Raw genomic sequence first — 22,775 nt, 5'->3', positions numbered from 1 at the left:
CAGTGTACCAGTGCTTTGTTACTTGTCGTGTTTTATGTTTTTTTTTGGACCCCAGGAAGAATAGCTGCTGCTTTGGCCAGAGCTAATGGGGATCCCAATAAACCAATAAACCAAAACCAATTAACACACACGTTTGTTTTACTATCCTTGTGGGGACCAAACAATTGATTCCCATACAAAATCATATTTTCGCTAACCCTTAATCCTAACCCTAAACCTAAGCCTAACCCCTAAACCTAATTCTAACCCTAATTGTAACCCTAACCCTAAACCTAACCCCTAAGCTGAAAATAGCCTTTTTCCTTGTGTGGACCAGCGAAATGTCCCAACTGTCTGAATTGATTTCTGATCCCCACAAGGATAGTAAAACCAAAAACACACACACACATCAGATGAATGAGAGAGAATTAGGGGGGTTTGACTGAGAGAGGCCCCGTTCACCACGGTCATTACTCCACAGAGACAGAGTGCATTGTGGGAAAAGAATGAGGCACTGGAGCGTCTCCAACACGTGGGACACAGAGCTGGCATTCACAGAGCCTGAACACACACACACACACACACACACACAAACACACAGAACACAGAACACAGAGAATTGGGTTCACAAAAGACAGACACTGGCCACTTCAGGCTTGTTTATCTAGTCTCAGTCTCAGCCAGCACCCAACCAGCACAGGGACAGACTAACAGACTGAGTGGCTGACTACTATACACACTGTTGGTTTACTACTCAGGGACAGGGGCTGTTTGTGAAGTGATTTTGTTGTGAAGTGATTTTGTGTGTGTGTGTGTGTGTGTGTGTTTGTATGTGTGTGTATGTGTGTTTGTTTGTCTCAGACCTGCATGGAACGCCTGAGAACAGAGTCTGCCCCTCCCTGCTGGGTCCCACACAGAGAGGAGCTGGCAGTGGTTCATGTGTTTCGTAGAAACCTTTGTGATGCTGATCAGGCTTTTTTACCTCTGCAGTGGAGCAAAGCTATTCTGGCTCTTAACCAGAGTTTCTCTCTCTCTCTCACGCACATGCACGCAAACACACACACATGTGCACGTTCCTATCAACCACATCTCAGAGGGGTCATTTCCTCCACCAAACACATACATGCAGGATCCCAGAAAGACCAAACTGAGCTTACCTCAACAAGACAGTGTAATCTTCTCTCTCCTCCCCACACAACCACTTTACTGCAGTCAGTAGCTGCTGACAGACAGCTGTGGGTCGCATAAACAACCCTCCCTCTACAATACTGGCAGACCGATCCAAACAGCCCAAACGTGACCCTGTCTGTTTTCCAATGAGCATTCTCAGAACTTCACAGGAAGTCCCACACACACGCACACACAAACACGCACAGCCGGAGAAGATGGCTGCCGTTTTACAGCCTCTAACCAATTGTACTATTATGTTTGTTTTTTCGCGTTATTTGTAATTTATTCTGTACATAATGTTTCTGCCACCGTCTCTTATGACCAAAAAGAGCTTCTGGATATCAGGGCAGCGATTACTCACCTCGTATTAGACACAAATATTTTTTCTTCAACGAGTCGGACGTGAAGGATATTCTACAGACACCCGACAAGGCCCAAATCCCCGTCATTCGCATGAGAAAGAGACAGCGATATCGTGGACGTAGGTCGGGGTGCCTTGTAAGGATCTGACGGCGAGCGAGTAAACTGCCTCTTCCATCAATCCTATTAGCCAATGTTCAATCATTTGAAAATAAATTGGACGACCTAAGATTAAGGTTATCCTACCAACGGGATATTAAAAACTGTAATATCTTATGTTTCACCGAGTCGTGGCTAAACGACTACATCGGCAGATCGGCAGGATAGAACAGCTGACTCCGGTAAGACAAGGGGTGGCGGTCTGTGTATATTTGTAAACAACAGCTGGTGCATAAAATCTAATACTAAGGAAGTCTTGAGGTTTTGCTCGCCTGAGGTAGAGTATCTCATGATAAGCTGTAGACCACACTATTTACCAAGAGAGTTTTCATCTATAGTTTTCGTAGCTGTCTATTTACCACCATAAACCGATGCTGGCACTAAGATTGCACTCAATGAGCTGTATAAGGCCATAAGTAAACAGGAAAACACTCATCCAGAGGCAGTGCTCCTAGTGGCTGGGAACTTTAATGCAGGGAAACTTAAATCCATTCTACCTAATTTCTACCAGCATGTTAAATGTGCAACCAGAGGAAAAAAAACTCTAGACCACCTTTACTCCACACACAGAGACGCATACAAAGCTCTCCCTCACCCTCCATTTGGCAAATCTGACCATAACTCTATCCTCCTGATTCCTGCTTATAAGCAAAAACTAAAGCAGGAAGCACCAGTGACTCGGTTAATAAGGAAGTGGTCAGATGACGCAGATGCTAAGCTACAGGACTGTTTTGCTAGCACAGACTGGAATATGTTCCGGGATTCTTCCAATAGCTTTGAGGAGTACACCACATCAGTCACTGGCTTCATCAATAAGTGCATCGATGACGTCGTCCCCACAGTGACCGTACGTACCTACCCCAACCAGAAGCCATGGATTACAGGCAACATCCGCACTGAGCTAAAGGGTAGAGCTGCCGCTTTCAAGGAGCGGGACTCTAACCCGGATGCTTATAAGAAATCCCGCTATGCCTTCCGACTAAACATCAAACAGGCAAAGAGTCAATACAGGACTAAGATTGAATCGTACTACATTTGCTCTGACGCTCATCGGATGTGGCAGGGCTTGAAAACTATTACAGACTACAAAGGGAAGCACAGCCACGACCTGTCCAGTGACACAAGCCTACCAGACGAGCTAAATCACTTCTATGCTCGCTTCGAGGCAAGCAACACTGAAGCATGCATGAGAGCATCAGCTGTTCCGGATGACTATGTGATCACGCTCTCCGTAGCCGATGTGAGTAAGACTTAAGCAGGTCAACATTCACAAGGCTGTAGGGCCAGACGGATTACCAGGACGTGTACTCCGAGCATGCGCTGACCAACCGGCAAGTGTCTTCACTGACATTTTCAACATGTCCCTGACTGAGTCTGTAATACCAACATGTTTCAAGCAGACCACCATAGTCCCTGTGCCCAAGAACACTAAGATAACCTGCCTAAATGACTACCGACCCGTAGCACTCACGTCTGTAGCCATGAAGTGCTTTGAAAGGCTGGTCATGGCTCACATAAACACCATTATCCCAGAAACCCAAGACCCACTCCAATTTGCATACCGCCCCAACAGATCCACAGATGATGCAATCTCTACTGTGCTCCACACTGCCCTTTCACACCTGGACAAGAGGAACACCTACGTGAGAATGCTATTCATTGAATACAGCTCAGCGTTCAACACCATAGTGCCCTCAAAGCTCATCCCTAAGCTAAGGACCCTGGGACTAAACACCTCCCTCTGCAACTGGATCCTGGACTTCCTGACGGGCCGCCCCCAGGTGGTAAGAGTAGGTAACAACACATCTGCCACACTGATCCTCAACACGGGGGCCCCTCAGGGGTGCGTGCTCAGTCCCCTCCTGTACTCCCTGTTCACCCATGACTGCATGGCCAGGCACGACTCCAACACCATCATTAAATTTGCAGACGACACAACAGTGGTAGGCCTGATCACCGACAACGATGAGACAGCCTTTAGGGAGGAGGTCAGAGACCTGGCCGTGTGGTGCCAGGATAACAACTCCCTCAACGTGATCAAGACAAAGGAGATGATTGTGGACTACAGGAAAAAAAAGAGGACTGAGCACGTCCCCATTCTCATCGACGGGGCTGTAGTGGAACAGGTTGAGAGCTTCAAGTTCCTTGGTGTCCACATCACCAACAAACTATTATGGTCCAAACACACCAAGACAGTCGTGAAGAGGGCATGACAAAGCCTATTCCCCCTCAAGAGACATGGGCATGGGTCCTCAGATTCTCAAAAAGTTATACAGCTGCACCATCAAGAGCATCCTGACTGGTTGCATCACCACCTGGTATGGCAATTGCTCGGCCTCCGACCGCAAGGCACTACAGAGGGTAGTGCGTACGGCCCAGTACATCACTGGGGCCAAGCTTCCTGCCTTCCAGGACATCTATACCAGGCGGTGTCTGAGGAACGCCCTAAAAATTGTCAAAGACTCCAGCCACCCTAGTCATAGACTGTTCTCTCTGCTACCGCACGGCAAGCGATACCGGAGCGCCAAGTCTAGGTCCAAAAGGCTTCTTAACAGCTTCTACCCACAAGCCATAAGACTCCTGAACAGCTAATCATGGCTACCCGGACTATTTGCAATGACCCCCCCACCCCACCCCACCCCCAGCCCCCTCTTTTACGCTGCTGCTACTCTGTTTATTATTTATGCATAGTCACTTTAACTCTACCCACATGTACATATTACCTCAATTACCTCGACTAACTGGTGCCCCCGCACATTGACTCTGTACCGGTACCCCCTGTATATAGCCTCCCTACTGTTATTTTATTTTACTGCTGCTCTTTAATTATTTGCTGTTTTTTATTTTTTACTTATCAATTTTTTACTTAACACACTTTTTTCTTAAAAACTGCAATGTTGGTTAAGGTCTTGTAAGTAAGCATTTCACTGTAAGGTCTACACATTCGGCGCATGTGGCAAAGAATTTAAATACTGTATTTGCTGTAATCACCTGCTACTGTTGTTGTCGTGCTCTCTCTCCTCATCAGTGCTCATGTCGATGGTGAACATGTCCTCATCCTCTGAGTACTCCCCACTCTCCTCCCGCCTCCCTCCTCCGCTTTCCCGTGCCTTCCTCCTCCTTTTCCTCCTCTTCTTCATCATCATCCCTCCTTCCCCTCCTCCTCCTCCTGTGGTCTGCTGGGAGCCCAGGGTCTGGACCTGGAGGGAGGCGGGGTCAGAGAGGCGAGACACACCCCTCCCTAACTGAGCTTCCATTAGCTCCGCCCCCTGGGACACGATAGGCGATGTCGCCAGGTACGATGGAACCACTTCCTGTTGGGGACAGGAAACAGGAAGTGAGGTCATGATGAAACATAAATGGATTGTTAAGTAACAATTAGCCATGGAAATGACAATTAGGAGAAATTATAATTAAATTAATTTTGATATTTGATATTAAGAATAACATTCAGCTTTTCACTCCCTCCTTCTAATCTTCAGGGAACACCAGGTGAGTAGGCTCTCTGCAGTAGCGGTGCATGGGTAAAATCCATATTTCAACCTATGTGTTATGATAATTTAGTTGTTTGTTGCTCTATAGACCCCTTTCCAGTACATGACATACTGCTCGCGACTCTTGGCTGCAGTAAGAAAGCCATCGCCATCTGCGCCCATTCAACATAGCCTTTATGTTTTTATTACTTCTGAGCAAAATAACTTTTTTGGGTTCTCATACACTTACGATGATGTTTTGATTCTTGCTGGAACAGTCGCTAAGATTATATTTGGTTGTGATCTTTGCAAAATAACAATTTAGGATGCAGCAGTTGTTAGCTAGAATGCTAACGCTCATTGACATAGGCTGCAGCAAACGCTAGCCAAAGAGCGATTTTACTCCCCGTGTTCTGCCACCAACTTGTGCTCATCGCCCTCGTGCGGCAATGTTTGCAAACACAGAAAGGGGTCTATAACCCGTTAGTTCATACGCAACCGTGATAAGGCTGAGACAACAAGACAGTCACAGTCGGCAGAATAAATTGAACCACACATTTTTTTCAGCACAAACCCAGACAGCAACATCTCTCTGGTGAAGTCCACAAAGCATATTGCATGTAACAAACATGACCTACAGCATGGTCAAGCAAGTTCATGTTTTCGGTCAAGCAAGTTCATGTAAAAACAAACTATTGATTTGGAACCACGGAGAGTTATCACAGGTCACACAAATCAAGGGCTGCCTTCGCTAATGTCATTCCAGCACCATTTCAACTTCAACATTTCAACATCATCAAATCACTTATGCTTAGTCTAATACAGGGACAACTTAAAGATACCAAAAGCAATTTAGTTCAATCAATGTAAGCTATATATCATTTGGCTGTCAATGGTACTGATTTCTGTGTGTGTGTGTGTGTGTGTGTGTGTGTGTGTGTGTGTGTGTGTTCGTGTGTGTGTGCGCAAGTAGAAAAAACATGTTGACTCAACCTACTTGTAGAGGAATGCCAATACCATCCTCCTCTCTTTCATGTTGCCAAAACGGTCTATGACTCTGTCAGTAGCCTACACGCTTTTAGTTTTTGTTATCCTAGACTAGGCTACCTGACTAAAAGGCTTGATAACTAGCCTAACTTACTTTCATGGGCAACGATGAGCCACATATTGAATTTCCATCCTCTCAGGCCAGGGGCACATTGTATGATTTTATGGTTGGATCAGAATCGCTGTTATAATCAAGTCCAAATCCCCATCTCCGTCCATGGTTTATTTAGGAAAGGGAAGATTTTAGCTAGCTAGCCACCGGAGGGCTAATACAACGAGATGGAACAATTCAAATGTTTTCTGTCAATGACATTTTGCTTTTGACATGATGTGATTGGTGTGAAGCCAAATCCAAACTGGCTTCCCTTGACACATTTTTTTGGTGCGCCAGGACCATTCACAGTTCAGCTCAACGCTGACTGGCTATTATTTTATTTAAAAAATATCAAGGGAGGCCAAATGCTCGCTGGCTTCCCTTGCATTCAATGCTATGGGTGGCAACAATGTCATACTATTTTTGACCAGACAGCATCAGATAGATGGGCTACACATACTGAGACAGAGGGGCGCTGTTTCGCTCAGTCTGAAGCTTTCCAGTGAGATACATTCAGCCACTTGCGAATTGAAGGACAATTATAAAACACAGAGGCAAAATACCTGATTTTACATGTTTATTTTCTTTTTGTATTGGTTACATTTTTGGGGAAGCCTGAATTCCCTTGGCATCCATGAATACACGCCACTGGCCCTCTGGCCAATTAGTGACATGAATCAGACAATTAGCCAATCAGGTACAGATAAGCAGTAGTAGTAGACCCTCTAGGCCTGTAGTTGTATAGTCCTGATCTGCAGTAAACTAGGTTGCAGCTGCAGAACCTTGTAGTACTGTGTATCATTAGGAGGTCTAGCCCTGAGAGGGATCTGTGGGTTTCGGTTTAGGAACACATACAGATGGTGAAGATTTCCTCTGCTTGCAAGTGTGTTTTCACTTACAATTGAAGACCCTAAGGCTACTACAATTACTATCAAACTAACACTGCACAAAATTCATACTATCACACACACAAGGCCACGTGCGGTCCAATGCACATGTCCACAGAGAAGCTAACAGCAGACTACATTCATGGCTGTCTGGACACAGACGTATTAGCAGCTAGCACTCAGGTCACATCCATTCACTTAATATCCTGACCCTGAAACCTACATCACACTCAACTCATCCTACTGGAATATAATCCTGCCTCAACTGATATTAAATAAACACCACTAATAAAATACATGAAATAAACACCACTAATTAAACTAGACCTGTATTTCATCTCAAGCCTGTCCAATGTCTATATCGTGATTACTCCTTGGCTTATATAGCAACTTTCTACCAACTATTTATTTAAGATGATTTGATTGAGTTGAGTACATCCACCTAATCTAAACTATAATACAACCCAAACAGGAACTTATTTTTTATTGTGTTATTATTATACATTTTTGTATAAAAAAAGTTCACACCAAATACAAACACATATGAACAACAACTTACAGACCAGTGGAGGCTGCTGAGGGGAGGACAGCTCATAATAATGTCTGGAATGGAGCTAATTGAATATTTGATACCATTCCACTGATTCAACTCCAGCCATTACCACGTGCCCGTTCTTCCCAATAAAGGTGCTACCAACCTCCTGTGTTACAGACACATACAAACAATGACTACATCTCATCTGCCCAGACCTGCATGCTCACACCCCCATCCTTAGTGCCTGCATTGTTGTTTGCCACATGGCCTTAAATTGTACCAATTTGTTTTTCTCGGTCTCCCATGCTATTTCAATATTTCAATAATAAATCATTAGATGTTTTCATTGTGTTAATGATGGAGGATTCATGATTGATTTCCACGTTTTTGTATAGATTGATGAGAAGAGAATCGTCCAGCACATTGGGTATCGCACTACACCCCCATATGCCATGTCTTGAAATATGCAGACAGACGGAGTAAAAGTAAGTTTACATTGTAATACTTCTGACAGCCAACTTTCTAGCTCCCCCCATAACTTTTGGACTTTATAGCATTCCCAGAAAACAAATTGAGTCATTGTTAGTTTTACACTGAAGACATGACTCTACTGTTGTGCTGTAGAGTTTGTGAATTTTGTCTCTTGTATAATAAATTCTACACATTAGTTTATAATGGATTAAGCATACATTTTCGTTAATTGTAATTTTGTTAGTTATGCTCCAACATTCCCTCCATATTGTGCCAACATCAGTTCTTTTTAAGTCTTGGATCCAATAGTTTATAGTTTGTTCTAAGAGATTGTCAGTTGGATAGGCTCTCTGCAAGGTTTGGTATATCTTACCTATCATATGAGTATCCTTTTCTGGCTGAAATAAGATTCCCTTAAGGTTGCTCTGATGTCCAAAAGCAAATTTCGTGATATATAACTTTTAAGTTGCATGTATTTGAAAATATCTACATTGGTCAGTCCAAAATTACTTTTAAAATCTGTTATGGAAATACATTTATTTCCTGTTATCAAGTAATTTACGGTTTCTATGGCTTTAGTTTACCATGTTGACCAATTTATCGGTGAATTGTGAAAAGCTATCCAAGGATTGTTCCACCAGGTTGTGTTTTTAGGAAGTGATATTGGTTCTTGTAGAATACGTTTCATTTTCTTCCATATTGTTACAGTGTTCTTAACTATGAAGTTGTTAATGTTCTTAGCTTTATCCTTTGAAAATAGACATGTAAAAAGATTCTGGGGATGAGCATGCACATCTTCAATATGTATCACAGGAGGTTGGTGGCACCTTAATTGGGGAGGACGGGCTCGTGGTAATGGCTGGAGCGGTATCACTGGAATGGTATCAAATACATTAAATACATGGTTTCCATGTATTTGATGCCATCCCATATGCTTCGTTCAAGACATTATTATGAGCTATCCTCCCCTCAGCAGCCTCCACTGATATGTACCCATTGTTCCTCTTTAGTGCATTTAACTACGTGTCCAACTGCACCCATATAGAAACGTTATATATATACACTATATATACAAATGTATGTGGACACCCCTTCAAATTAGTGGATTCGGCTATTTCAGTCACACCGGTTGCTGACAGGTGCATAAAATCGAGCACACAGCCATGCAATCTCCATAGACAAACATTGGCAGTAGAATGGCCTTACTGAAGAGCTCAGTGACTTTCAACGTGGCACCGTCATAGGATGCCACCTTTCCAACAAATCAATTCGCCAAATTTCTGCCCTGCTAGAGCTGCCCCAGTCAACTGTAAGTGCTGTTATTGTGAAGTGGAAACGTCTAGGAGCAACAACGGCTCAGCCACGAAGTGATAGGCCACACAAGCTCACAGAACGGGACCGCCGAGTGCTGAATCGTCTGTCCTCGGTTGCAACACTCACTACTGAGTTCCAAACTGCCTCTGGAAGCAATGTCAGCGCAATAACTGTTAGTTGGGAGCTTCATGAAAAGGGTTTCCATGGCCGAGCAGCCGCACACAAGATTAACAGAGCAAAGTACAGAGAGATCCTTGATGAAAACCTGCTCCAGAGCGCTCAGGACCTCAGACTGGGGCGAAGGTTCACCTTCCAACAGGACAACAACCCTAAGCACACAGCCAAGACAACACAGGAGTGGCTTCGGGACATGTCTCTGAATGTCCTTGAGTGGCCCAGCCAGAGCCTGGACTTGAACCTGATCAAACATCTCTGGAGAGACCTGAAAATAGCTCTGCAGCGACGCTCCACATACAACCTGACAGAGCTTGAGAGGATCTGCAGAAAAGAATGGGAGAAACTCCCCAAATACAGGTGTACCAAGCTTGTAGCGTCATACCCAAGAAGACTCAAGGCTGTAATCGCTGCCAAAGGTGCTTCAACAAAGTACTGAGTAAATGGTCTGAATACTTATGTAAATGTGATATTTCCGTTTTTTATTTTGTATAAATTAGCAAAAAATTAGAAAAACCTGTTTTTGCTTTGTCATTATGGGGTATTTTGTGTAGATTAATGAGAAAAACAAAACAATTTAATCAATTTTAGAATAAGGCTGTAACGTAACAAAATGTGGAAAAAGTCAAGGGGTCTGAATATTTTCCGAATGCACTTTACATGGATGAACGCTTCACGGCAGACTGGAACCCCTTTAACTCAGTTTTGTTTGTACAGCTTGTTTGGCCCGCGTTGTGTCAATTCACTCCGGTTCACACTGACCGTGTACAGAAAGTAGTCCATCACAACTTTTTCACACTGATCTTTGCCTGCTAAATTCAGGGCAGCAATGTTGTTGAGAGCAGTAGCAACACTTTTGCAGTTCTCCATGGCTAACATTATATCTTTAAATAAAAGCAGCGGTAGCAAGGATTATCTATACATACTGAGCAGCTCATGTTATAGACAGAAGCATGCTATATGGCAGACCAATCCAAACTCATCTCTCGGCATGTCCAGCCCAGCCATTATCTCAGCCAATCATGGCTAGCGGGAAGGTTCCTGTCTTTTTCCGTGGCTAAACCAACTAGGCTCGTAATGGGATACAAGTTTGTTATTAAGGCACATGAAAGTTCACATGTTCCAGAAGGCATTTCTGCCCAAAAAACGCATTTTGATAAAAAATAATGTTTTACGTTCAAATGCCTCTCCTGTGTGCGACATGCGACATACGCCTAGCTTCCTGAAACGGGTAACATATGCTATCTGGGGTAAATTTGGGTTGTGCTGGGGCACGTGCCCTGCGTACCCATTTGGTAATCCGGCCCTGGAGAGAGGGGGGTTGGATGGGTAGTTTAGAGCTTGGCTAGGCGCCACTGCCAGTGCAAATGGGTTCTTTGACACTGTTATCGTTGATCCTGCAACGTTCAGATAATCTGAAAACCTGGGAGGGAGAGAGAGTAGGAGAGAGAGATAGAGCGGTACATTGATACCTCAGTGCTCACCCCTACCACTTAGAGGGTAGAGACGGGAAATCAGGGAGAGGACAGACTCCTGAGCCGTGTGTGTGTGGACTGTGCATAAATAGGGTTGTTTTCTTCAGCGGGGCAGTGGAGGGACAGCTATGTTTAGGAGGGGGATTATTCCCAGAGGGCCAGGAGAAACAAGATCTTTACAGTCCAACCAAGACACACACTGTAAACTGAAGAACCAACTGGATGTGGAAAAGATAAACAGCCACTGTCAGGAAAATAGAAGGAACATGTTTCTGCATGAAAGGGGGGCGTAGACTAGGGCAGGGAGAAGGAGAGGAGAGCAGGGAGGAGAGAGGAGACGAGTGGAGGGAGAAGTGAGGAGGGGAGAGAAAAGAGAGGAGAAGAAAGGAAAGAGGAAAGGTTGTAGCAGGGAAAAGTGTGGCGAGGTGAGGAGGGAGGGAGGAGGGAGGAGATAGGAGGGAGGAGATAGGAGGGAGGAGAGAGGAGAGAGGAGTGAGGAGGGAGGAGATAGGAGGGAGGAGGGAGGAGGGAGGAGGGAGGAGGGAGGAGGGAGGAGATAGGAGGGAGGAGGGAGGAGGGAGGAGATAGGAGGGAGAAGGGAGGAGGGAGGAGGGAGGATAGAGGAGAGAGGAGGGAGGAGGGAGGAGGGAGGAAAAGACAGAAGTAGAGAGGAGAGGTTGTAACAGGATGGGTGGAGGGAAATGGGAGCACGGTATGGATCGGGAGTCCGACTCAGACAGCTACGACAGCCCAATTAATCTAAACCCCAGATTATGACAGATCTGTTTTAATCCCTTACTGGAGAAAAGACTAAGCATCATCCCTCCGTCCCTACATCCCTTCATCCCCCCATCCCTTCATCATTTCCCTCTCCTCTTCTCTCCTGCGTGATGTTATAACTGGGTGTAGCAGCTATTCTGAGAGCTCAGAGAGCCACATACTAGATGAATAAAAGAGTGACAATAAGAGTGTGGTAGTTAATTTATAAAAACACACATCTGTAGACTCTACTTCAAACAAAACTATTCAGTCTTGCATTTCTCCCTACTAATGGTTATGAGTTGACTTTCAATTTGCTGATCTTGGTAAATGTCATCTATTAAAATATTATTTCTCTCCTCCTGTCATCTGTATCTGCATAAGACGGTGTCACGAAGTTCACACTAGCACAATATTTAGTATGTATGGCTTAGTGTGTGTGTGTGTTTGTGTGTGTGTGTGTGTATGTGTGTGTGTGTATGCATGGCTGGTGCATCACTTCATACTGTATGAGATCCCATCACTGAGATAAAGTTTCTGCCTGAAACCTTTTTGGCATGACCCATGACCTTTTCATAGATTCTTCATGGTTCTTGGCTGGGCTGTGTGTTTGTGTGTGTGTGTGGCCTTGGCGTGGCATGGGGTCCATTCTGTTCCCATCCTGTCTAGGATCCAGTTACAGCGTGTGTCCTCATGGCTTGTTTCCAAAATCATATTAATGAACATGCACCAAGTCCGTGTAACAGGGTTGGATATGTTTCCACTTGCTTCCACTGCAATATTTATGTATTTCTATTGGTTGGTTCAAGTCAGATGTCAATAAGGTGTTATGTCATTGGCTACGCTTGCAGATAGGAGGAGATTGCGAACGTCAATTCTTCCCAGTTTGATATTGACATGAAAGCAGTAGGACACATTCTGAAATAGTGCATTCTATTTACGTATTTACAAAAAACTGATTTTTAAAGAAATGTTTGCACAAAAAAAATATCTATAAAACAGAAATACCTTATATTCAGACCATCCTGATTGAATGTTTTTATGAAATTAAATGAAAGTTTTTATAGTTCTAATGTCATCCTGTAGGTGACATCAGAGGGGTTGTTTCTGGACGTGCGGACCATTGGTCGGTTCTGCTACGAGGACGACCTCCTGACTCTGTCTGCGGTGTACACTGAGGCCCAGGCTGAGGGCCAGCCAGGCTTCTCCCGCCTCTACAAGGAGAAGACCATCAACTCCCTGAAGCACAGACTACTAGTCTACCTGTGGAGACGGGCTGAGCAGGACGGCAGCGCCACCGCCAAGCGACGCTTCTTCCAGTTCTTTGACCAGCTGAGACAGCTGAGGATGTGGAAGATGCAGCTGCTGGATGAGCACCACTTCTTCATTAAATACACCAGCGAGGACGTGGTCACCCTGCGAGTCACTGAACCCTCCCAGCCCTCATTCTTTGTAGTGTACAACATGGTGTCAACAGAGGTGTTGGTGGTCTTTGAGAACACTTCTGACAAACTTCTGGAGCTGTTTGAGAACTTCTGTGACCTGTTCCGGAACGCTACGCTCCACAGCGAAGCTGTTCAGTTCCCCTGCTCAGCCTCCAGCAACAACTTTGCACGGCAGGTCCAGAGAAGGTTCAAAGACACCATAGTGAATGCAAAGTACGGCGGTCACACTGAGGCGGTGAGGAGGCTGCTGGGACAGCTGCCCATCAGTGCTCAGTCCTACAGCAGCAGCCCCTACCTGGATCTTTCCCTCTTCAGCTACGACGACAAGTGGGTATCTGTGATGGAGCGGCCCAAAACATGTGGAGACCACCCCATCCGATTTTATGCTCGGGACTCTGGTTTGCTGAAGTTCAAGATCCAGGCAGGCCTGCTGGGCCGGCCCATTAACCATGCCGTCCGGCGGCTGGTGGCGTTCACATTCCACCCCTTTGAGCCGTTCGCCATCTCAGTACAGAGGACCAACGCTGAGTATGTGGTGAATTTCCACATGCGGCATGTCTGTGTATGAGAGGAAGGCAGTGGACTAGACCTGGAGAACTGTAGAGCAAACAGCGACCATTCTGCCTTTTCCTCTCCCCTAGTGTGAAGAACACAATAAGACTGGACTGTGGGAGGAACCAGTTGAAGTTGAAATGGGGAGCTTGGGATGGGTTGGGATAGATTCCTTACAGGACCAAATATGTTTAGGTTTTTCCAAATCACCACATACTTTTATGTTTTTGGTCAAATTTGATTCTTATACATGTATTTGTATTTTTTGTTTTATTTGTATTTTATTTCAATGAGTGATTTAATCATTGATTGTGATTCTTTAAGGTTATTATTAATATTTTGCTACAGTAAAAGCTATTTTCCATTTTTTTTTAATTAAACAATTTAAACAAAGTATTCAGACCCTTTGCTATGACACTTGAAATTGAGCACGGATGCATCCTGTTTCCATTGATCATCCTTGTAAATGTTCTACAACTTGATTGGAATCCACCTGTGGTAAATTCAATTGATTGGACATGATTTGGAAAGGCACCCACCTGTCTAAACAGCTGTCTATATAAGGTCCCAAAGTTGACAGTGCATGTCAGAGCAAAAACCAAGCCATGAGGTCGAAGGAATTGTCCGTAGAGCTCCGAGACAGGATTGTGTCGAGGCACAGATCTGGGGATGGGTAACCCAACATTTCTGCAGTATTGAAAGTCCCCAAGAACACAGTGGCGTCCATCATTCTTAACTGGGGCTCCCGAGTGGCGCAGCGGTCTAAGGCACTGCATCTCAGTGCTAGAGATGTCACTATAGACCCTGGTTCGATTCCAGGATTAATCACAATCCGGCCGTGATTGGGAGTCCCATAGGGCGGTGCACAATTGGCCCAGTGTCGTCCGGGTTTGGCCGGGGTAGGTCGTCATTGTAAATAAGAATTTGTTCTTAACTGACTTGCCTAGTTAAATAAAGGTTTAATAAAAAATGGAGGAAGAACCACCAAGACTCTTCCTAGAGCTGGCCGGCCGGACAAACTGAGCAATCGGGGAAGAACCGGGTGGTCACTCTGTCAGAGCTCCAGAGTTCCTCTGTGGAGATGGGAGAACCTTCCAGAAGGACAACCATCTCTGCAGCACTCCACCAATCAGGCCTTTATGGTAGAGTGGCCAGACGGAAGTTTGCCAAAAGGCACCTAAAGCACTCTCAGACCATGAGAAATAAGATTATCTGGTCTGATGAAACCAAGATTGAACTCTTTAGCCTGAATGCCAAGCATCACGTCTGGAGGAAACCTGGAACCATCCCTACGATGAAGCATGGTGGTGGCAGCATCATGCTGTGGGGATGTTTTTCAGCGGCAGGGACTGGGAGACTAGTCAGGATCGAGGGAAAGATGAACGGAGCAAAGTACAGAGAGATCCTTGATGAAAATCTGCTCCAGAGCGCTCAGGACCTCAGACTGGGGCGAAGGTTCACCTTCCAACAGGACAACAACCCTAAGCACACAGCCAAGACAACACAGGAGTGGCTTCGGGACAAGTCTCTGAATGTCCTTGAGTGGCCCAGCCAGAGCCCAGACTTGAACCTGATCAAACATCTCTGGAGAGACCTGAAAATAGCTGGGCAGCGACGCTCCCCATCCAACCTGACAGAGCTTGAGAGGATCTGCAGAGAAGAATGGGAGAAACTCCCCAAATACAGGTGTGCCAAGCTTGTAGCATCATACCCAAGAAGACTCAAGGCTGTAATCGCTGCCAAAGGTGCTTCAAAAAAGTACTGAGTAAAGGGTCTGAATACTTATGTAAATGTGATATTTCAGTTTCTTATTTTTAATACATTTTCAAACATTTTTGAAAACCTGTTTTTGCTTTTTCATTATGGGGTATTGTGTGTAGATTGGTGAGGGGAAAAAACTATTTAATCAATTTTAGAATAAGGCTGTAACGTAACAAATGTGGAAAAATTCAATGGGTCTGAATTCTTTCAGAATGCACTGTATATATGTGTACGGTACCTGTTAGATATTGGGGACTTCCTGGGATGTGCTTTTGTATGTTTTTGCTGTAAGAGCGAGTTAGCTAGCATGCTCTAATTGTAATGCTCGCTTTAGCTCCCTGCTAATTCACAGTTATTTCCATTCTAACAAATGAATCATGAATCTACAGCCATCAACATACTGTTGTCCTGCACATCAAATGTGCTTCCTTGTGTCTATCGTCAGGTACTTACATTTATTGTATTCTGTACTCTTTTTTATCATTGTTAACATGTTTGATTACAAAATACGCAGTCTGATATTGACATGCAAATGACTATCGCTAATCTACAGCCATCAACATACTGTTGTCCTGTACATCTATTGTGCTTCCTTGTGTCTATTATTATATTGTCAGAATAAACACCAATCAACTGGGACCACTGGCTGGACAGTCCTTTCTTTAAAAATACAACGCAAGACAGTTAAGAAGTACGATCACATCTGTTACATCCGTTCGCTAGGCTACTTCTTCTACTCTCTCTCTCTCTCGCTCTCTCTCTCTCTCTCTCTCTCTCTCTCTCTCTCTCTCTCTCTCTCTCTCTCTCTCTCTCTCTCTCTCTCTCTCTCTCTCTCTCTCTCTCTCTCTCTCTCTCTCACTCTCTCTCTCTCTTTCACTCTCTCTCTCTTTAGGTTTTGTGTTGAGTGACATTCAGCACATGTTGTCCTGTGAACAATATGGTTGCTGTTTCGAGCCATGGTTCTGTGTGTGTGTGTGTGTGCGTTACACGGTACGTACCAGTGTATTCTCTGTCTCCTTGACAAAGAAGGCCTCTCCGTTCTCCCCCAGCTTCATGTGTAGACTCACAGGCTCTCCATTGATCTCTATGTCCACCTGATACACAGAGGACACCAACCATCACTATAGGTCTCTATCCCATCTCTCTCTCTTTCCTCCGGTCTACCCTCCATCGTTCTCTCTCTCTTTCCTCCACTCTACCCTCAATCACTTTCTTTCCTCTGCTCTACATTCCATTTCTCTCTGTATTCGTACTTCCCCATCTCCATCTCCATCCTTTCTCTGTTTTCCGGCCTTTATCTCTGTCTCTCCAACCATCTCTCCCATCCAACTCTCCTTCTCTCTTTTCAATTTGTTCTATTGTTCTATTTTCTATATGTCTCTCAGCAACTCTCATTGTCCATTCTCTCTGTGTCAGCTTGGGTCAAGGATAGCTACAGGCTTACAGGCAAAAAGATGAATGATTTATCTCTTTCCCTTCATTCCCCTATTCTCTTTCTGGTAATTTCCATATCAAACTGAGCCAGGATGACCCCCCTCCCTCCCTCCCTCCCTCCCTCCCTCCCTCCCTCCCTCTTGCCAGTACTGTTAACACCCATCACTCTCTATTACCTATGTCCTCTGCCCCAGTGCCCCTTTACCCAGATCCCCTTCCCCGCCCCTCCCCCAACTCCCTTGTCCTCTTACCACTTTCTCACGGGAGCGCAGCACGCCCATCTTGCCGAAGCGGACGTGGAAGGGCGAGCACTGCAGGGTGCCGTCGGGCTGGCGTACCACAATGACATCGATGCAGCCTGAAAGAGTGGCCGGGTTCAGGCCCCGGTACAGCTCCTTCACCTGCACAAACACCTGGCCTGCCAACTGGCCCACGTAGTTCATGGTCTGAGACTGAGGGAGGGGGAGAGGGCGGAGGGGGAGAGAGAAAGAGAGAAATACATCAAATCTTTCATTTCCCAAATGCTAGCAGGACAGTCAGATGCTGATTCTTGATGATCCTGTCGAGTAATATCATGATATACCAGAGTGATGTTAATGCCTTGGGAAATATGGATGGATCAGCTGGGTTATGATTCCCTGACTCTCTATCTGTGATTCACATTCCACTCTGACACACCATCCTCATCATCAGCCTCATTCCCCTCACATCAGGTCATTATAAGGCTTTTTACTGATACATTTGTAACATAATGCTGAAAAGCAACCAACCGTGCCTCAAAAGCCCTCTGCCGAGCCCCACTGCCCTGTGCAGAAGAAAGAATAGAATAGAGCTTGAATTGCATAAGACTGTGCTTGCAATCGAAAGCTATATTCAGCAGACAACTCTGACTAAACCTAGGCTATATGGCTGAAAGGCTGAAGGTGGTTGAGATCCTATCTCCTACCCTCCAAATAAACACGCTGACGTTCTCATTGAAACACGTGCTTACTCTCTGCACATCACACACACACAGACACTGATGCACACATGCACAAACACACACATGCACTTGGTGCCCAGTGCCCTCTGCTACACTGGCATCTGAAAGGGGATTAATCGGCATGCCAGTCTCTCAGTCACAGGCGGGCAGCAACACTAATGCCCTCTAACTAACAACAGGACCCTGGGGAGGGAGATTAAACCATTTCACTGGAGGCCCAATGTGAACGAAATTAGGATTCAGACCTAATTTTTCATGTAAGATAGACAAAATACTATTCACTAACAGTGCAAAAGACAGAGACAACATGTTCACTAAGTCCTATCCTGTAGAAGTCTTAACCACACACCTACAATTATTTTTGTGCAGATCTCCCATTGACATGTGTGCATGATTTATGTGAAAGTCAGAGTTAAAGATGCACTCCAGGATCTTAAGCACAATAAATGTATAACATATAGTATGAATTGCATTCGTAACATATCATACAAATTACACAAAAAAACCATTATAATGTTTTGCAGGATGTAACATATCATACGAAATGGATTACGTAGTACACAATTTGATGACTTAGTACACAAAAAATGGGGACCATCTTTGGCTCGTGAGCACCACTTTCAAAACTACATCTTTAAGTGAGCAGGTCTCAAGATATAATTTGACCCTAACAGTGCATGAGGGAGAAAGACATCTCTTCTCACTAAACAGTGAAAGAGGGAGAGGAAGGCTTGCTTTGTTGGCTGTAAACTCTCCTCTTGATATCCCTGACTCAGTTTCTGCTGATTCAAGTCTAGCATGCAAGCACACACACACACGTGCCTTCGGGACAGATGGGTTAATATCTTGTCAGTTCTCCTGACCAATGATAATTATTTCTTAACACACATCAATTACCAGGCTCACAGAGAGGGCTATCTATCTAATAGAATGTACAAACATCATCAACAACAGAGAGACAGACCTACTAAGTGTTTTCTCTATGCCTGGGCACCTGATACTCTATGTTCAAGGAGGAACAGAACATACATGGCAAAGATAAATAGAAGTTGGATAACTGATATCTTGAGGTAAAGTATAGATGTTTGAATCTATGAATCCTGTTTTTCACATTGTTGCCATTTTCTGAAAATATGTTTTTTTCGTAGGTTTTTGTATTAGCTTCTGAAACTAACAGGTCTAATCTTTGCACTCGATCATACAGTAAATCCTTGACTAAGATACTTAAACAGTACTCAAACAATGGAAGCATAAAGTCTCTCTCCCTCAGTGTGACAACTGACAAGACTCCCCCCAAAATGATTATTTTATTGTCACATATACCAGATAGGTGCAGTGAAATGTGTTTTTTTACAGGGTCAGCCATAGTAGTATGGCACCCCTGGAGCAAATTAGGGTTAAATGCCTTACTCAAGGGCACATCAACACATTTTTCACCTTGTTGGCTCGGGTATTCAAACCAACAACCTTTCGGTTACTGGCCCAACTCTCTGGCCCAAAACTCTAACCGCTAGGCCACCTGCCGCCCCAGACCCAGTATCAGTGGCATTTCAGGACAATTACATAATTACCCAACCTCCCCACCGCACCCCCCACACGTTCCGCCATCCCCACTAATACAAACACAGGCCATGTGTTAACAGGGGAACTAATTCAGCTGAAGAGTTTCCTCCACTTCCCCCTCAAGGACATGAACCTGCTTCCTGGTTTCCAACCAATCAAAAGACATACAGTATAGACCCAGGGTATATCCCACAGTAAAATAAACTACACTCACAATACAATGTCAGCTCTGGGTAGTGGGTACAAGTACAGGCACATAGGATCAGCTCATACCTTCCGCAAATCATGAGGGTGGGACCACAAACCTGACCCTAGATCAGGGGTAACTTAGTCCTACTCCACAATGTAACACATTTCATACTAGTATAACCTAGGGACACTCAGATTAGAGGTGCCCATCACTGACAGCCAAATCAGCGAGAAAGGTAACCTTCAATATAAACACAGCTCCTGTAGGATTAGTCAATTAACTCCATTAACTGTACCTAGTTTATCATCTTATCTCACCTTACAGACAGCACACACGCACAGAAGCGTGCACGCACAAACACAGGACGGACACACACAGTACAGACACAAACACACACACACACACACCACAGGTAGGATTAGTCAATTAACTCCATTAACTGTACCTAGTTTATCATCTTATCTCACCTTACAGACAGCACACACGCACAGAAGCGTGCACGCACAAACACAGGACGGACACACACAGTACAGACACAAACACACACACACACACACCACAGATCAACAACATTCCCATTGGCAGAGGATCTTTTTTATATACAGTGGTGGGAAAATGACTAAAGTAAAAGTGAAAGTCACCCAATAAAAATACTACTTGAGTAAAAGTCTAAAAGTATTTGGTTTTAAATATACTTAAGTATCAAAAGTAAATGTAATTGCTAAAATATACTTAAGTATCAAAAGTAAAAGTATAAATCATTTCAAATTCCTTATGTTAAGCAAACCAGACAATGTTCTTGTTTTTTTAATTGACAGATAGCCAGGGGAACACTCCAACACTCAGACATAATTTACAAACATTTGTGTTTAGTGAGTCCGCCAGATCTGAGGCAGTAGGGATGGCCAGGGATGCTCTCTTGATAAGTGCGTGTTTTGGACGATTTTCCTGTCCTGCTAAGCATTCAAAATTTAATGAGTACTTTTGGGTGTCAGGTAAAATGTACGGAGTAAAAAGTAGAGTATTTTCTTTAGGAATGTAGTGAAGCAAAATAAAAAGCAGTCAAAAATATGAATAGTAAAGTACAGATACCCCCCAAAAACGACGTAAGTAACGTTAGTACTTTAAAGTACGCCTATTTTTTCGTAAAGGAAAACCATTTTTTCCATTAGTCCACTGTTGATACAGTCCCAAAATATTTGCAGTCAAGTTTTCTAGATATTGGACTTTAAAGAATTAAACTGTCACTTGCCACATCGTCATGATGACGCAAAATTATTTTTCCTTTTAAGTACTTTACACCACTGAGTAGAAGTCATGTGACTTCCCACCCTAAGCTGTCTGGTAGGCAGTCAAGGTTTCCGAATAAATGACCATGACCTGGGTAATAAGAACACATTCAGGTGGCCACATTTGTCCAACACAGGTCCTCATCAACTGCATGTATTTAAAATATGTTTACAAAATATGTTTAATATATTCTAGGTTAATTGCGAGCTATGCTGATGCATAATACAGCTACTGTAGCAGAAGACAAGCATGACCTAACACAAACACTGTTTATATAAAGCACCGCGGACACATACTCTTTCACATTCCGACCAGTTTAGAATGCGTAAATAACGACGTTGTGAAAATGAGCCGTTGTTTATGACCATAGCCCATTTCATAGCCTATTTCAATCTCCGTTCCATCAACGCAATTATGAACATAACTGTAGTCCGTAGGTTATATGAAGCTGTCCTTGCCATAATGCCTGGCAATTGCTTCATATAAAAAGGAAACACGGCTAATAACAATACATGCAGAGATTATCTGGGTGCAACTATCCGTCGATAAGAAATTAACGTACACATAAATGTGAAGAATATCATTTGGATAAGTAGCCTAGGATTCACAATCATATTCATACGTACATTATTGACGAGGAATTGTCGCTTCAGAGTATTTTAGCCATTCAAATATCTTCTGCTGTATCGGTAAAGCTGAGTATCTTATTCCAATTCAACTATTACATTGTAATAGCGAACGGAACCTTTCCCTCATTTATTTGATCTTCCGCGTGCTGGTGTGCTAAAGCGCTGTGGAGATACTCCTCCTGTCACTGGAGAGAAAAGAAAACTCCCTTTACTCGGCTGGTGACGTCGCACGGCGTAAAACCCTCAATGGGAACCAATGATAGACCCCACCAGCCCACACATAACAGTACTGGTCCACTAGCTAGTTACAAAGTAGCACGTGTACTGATCAGTGTTTTTTTTTAAAAAGCTCAAAACAGTAGGCTAACCCATGTAGGTTATAATTTATTCAGTTGAAGAGGTGAATTCACATATTTTCAGAATGTTAAAAGCGAGGTGGGGGGGGGGTGTAGTCCAGTTGGCAGACTAAAAGTAATTTTGTAATGTCCTCCACAGATGTACTAAGATATTAATAGAAGTGTAAATATCACCAGGGTTATGGAGAAGACGGCTGTTGGTGAGGTGACTCCTTCATCCAATAGCAGAGCTTCTTTGCCTAACATACTATGTCTTGTCAGCAATGAAATTATATAACCTGCTACAGAAGCCAGCCTGTATATATGGCTGCATGCCTGACAGGGTTGGGTAGGTTACTTTCTAAATGTAATCCGTTACAGTTACTAGTTACCTGTCCAAAATTTAAATCAATAACATCATTTTTGGATCAGCCAAACTCAGTAACGTAATCTGATTACTTTCCGCTACTTTTGAATTACTTTCCCCATCAAACATAGTTGGTGTGTCATCATAGTGGTCTCTGACTTGTGGTCCGACTTGCTCAGGTGGAACAAACTTAAACCTGCGCCTATTTTCAATGCTGAATTGAATGTCATTGAGAAAACAGAAAGGTGTCATAATGTATTTTTTGCAAACATCCTTTCTGAATTTCAAAGTAATCCAAGAAGTAAACCTCTAGTTTTCCAAAGTATCTGT

At 44.0% G+C, this 22,775-nt stretch overlaps 2 protein-coding genes across 2 annotated transcripts in view; one reads left to right on the top strand and one right to left on the bottom strand.

Annotated features, from left to right (window-relative positions):
- The window catches only part of LOC121545065 (phosphatidate phosphatase LPIN1), a 35,281-nt gene extending 13,262 nt beyond the window's left edge, over positions 1-22,019 (bottom strand). Inside the window, exons 1-4 of the mRNA XM_041855429.2 lie at positions 21,741-22,019; positions 17,341-17,541; positions 16,654-16,749; positions 4,660-4,982 (exon numbers count right to left, since the gene is read on the bottom strand). Coding sequence (XP_041711363.2) covers positions 4,660-4,982; positions 16,654-16,749; positions 17,341-17,532 — 611 coding nt within the window. The 5' untranslated portion in view covers positions 17,533-17,541; positions 21,741-22,019. The remainder of the gene's footprint in view (positions 1-4,659; positions 4,983-16,653; positions 16,750-17,340; positions 17,542-21,740) is intronic.
- On the top strand, positions 12,795-13,940 carry LOC121545217 (DET1 homolog). The gene is made up of 2 exons (XM_041855693.2): positions 12,795-12,803; positions 12,984-13,940. The coding sequence occupies exons 1-2, from the start codon at positions 12,795-12,797 to the stop codon at positions 13,908-13,910; spliced, it is 936 nt and encodes a 311-aa protein (XP_041711627.1). The 3' UTR covers positions 13,911-13,940.
- Positions 22,020-22,775: the final 756 nt, after the last annotated feature.

This window comes from Coregonus clupeaformis, chromosome 29 (assembly GCF_020615455.1).
Source record: "Coregonus clupeaformis isolate EN_2021a chromosome 29, ASM2061545v1, whole genome shotgun sequence".
In the NCBI taxonomy this organism is placed as follows: domain Eukaryota; kingdom Metazoa; phylum Chordata; class Actinopteri; order Salmoniformes; family Salmonidae; genus Coregonus; species Coregonus clupeaformis.
This window is presented reverse-complemented; position numbering and strand designations above follow the sequence as displayed.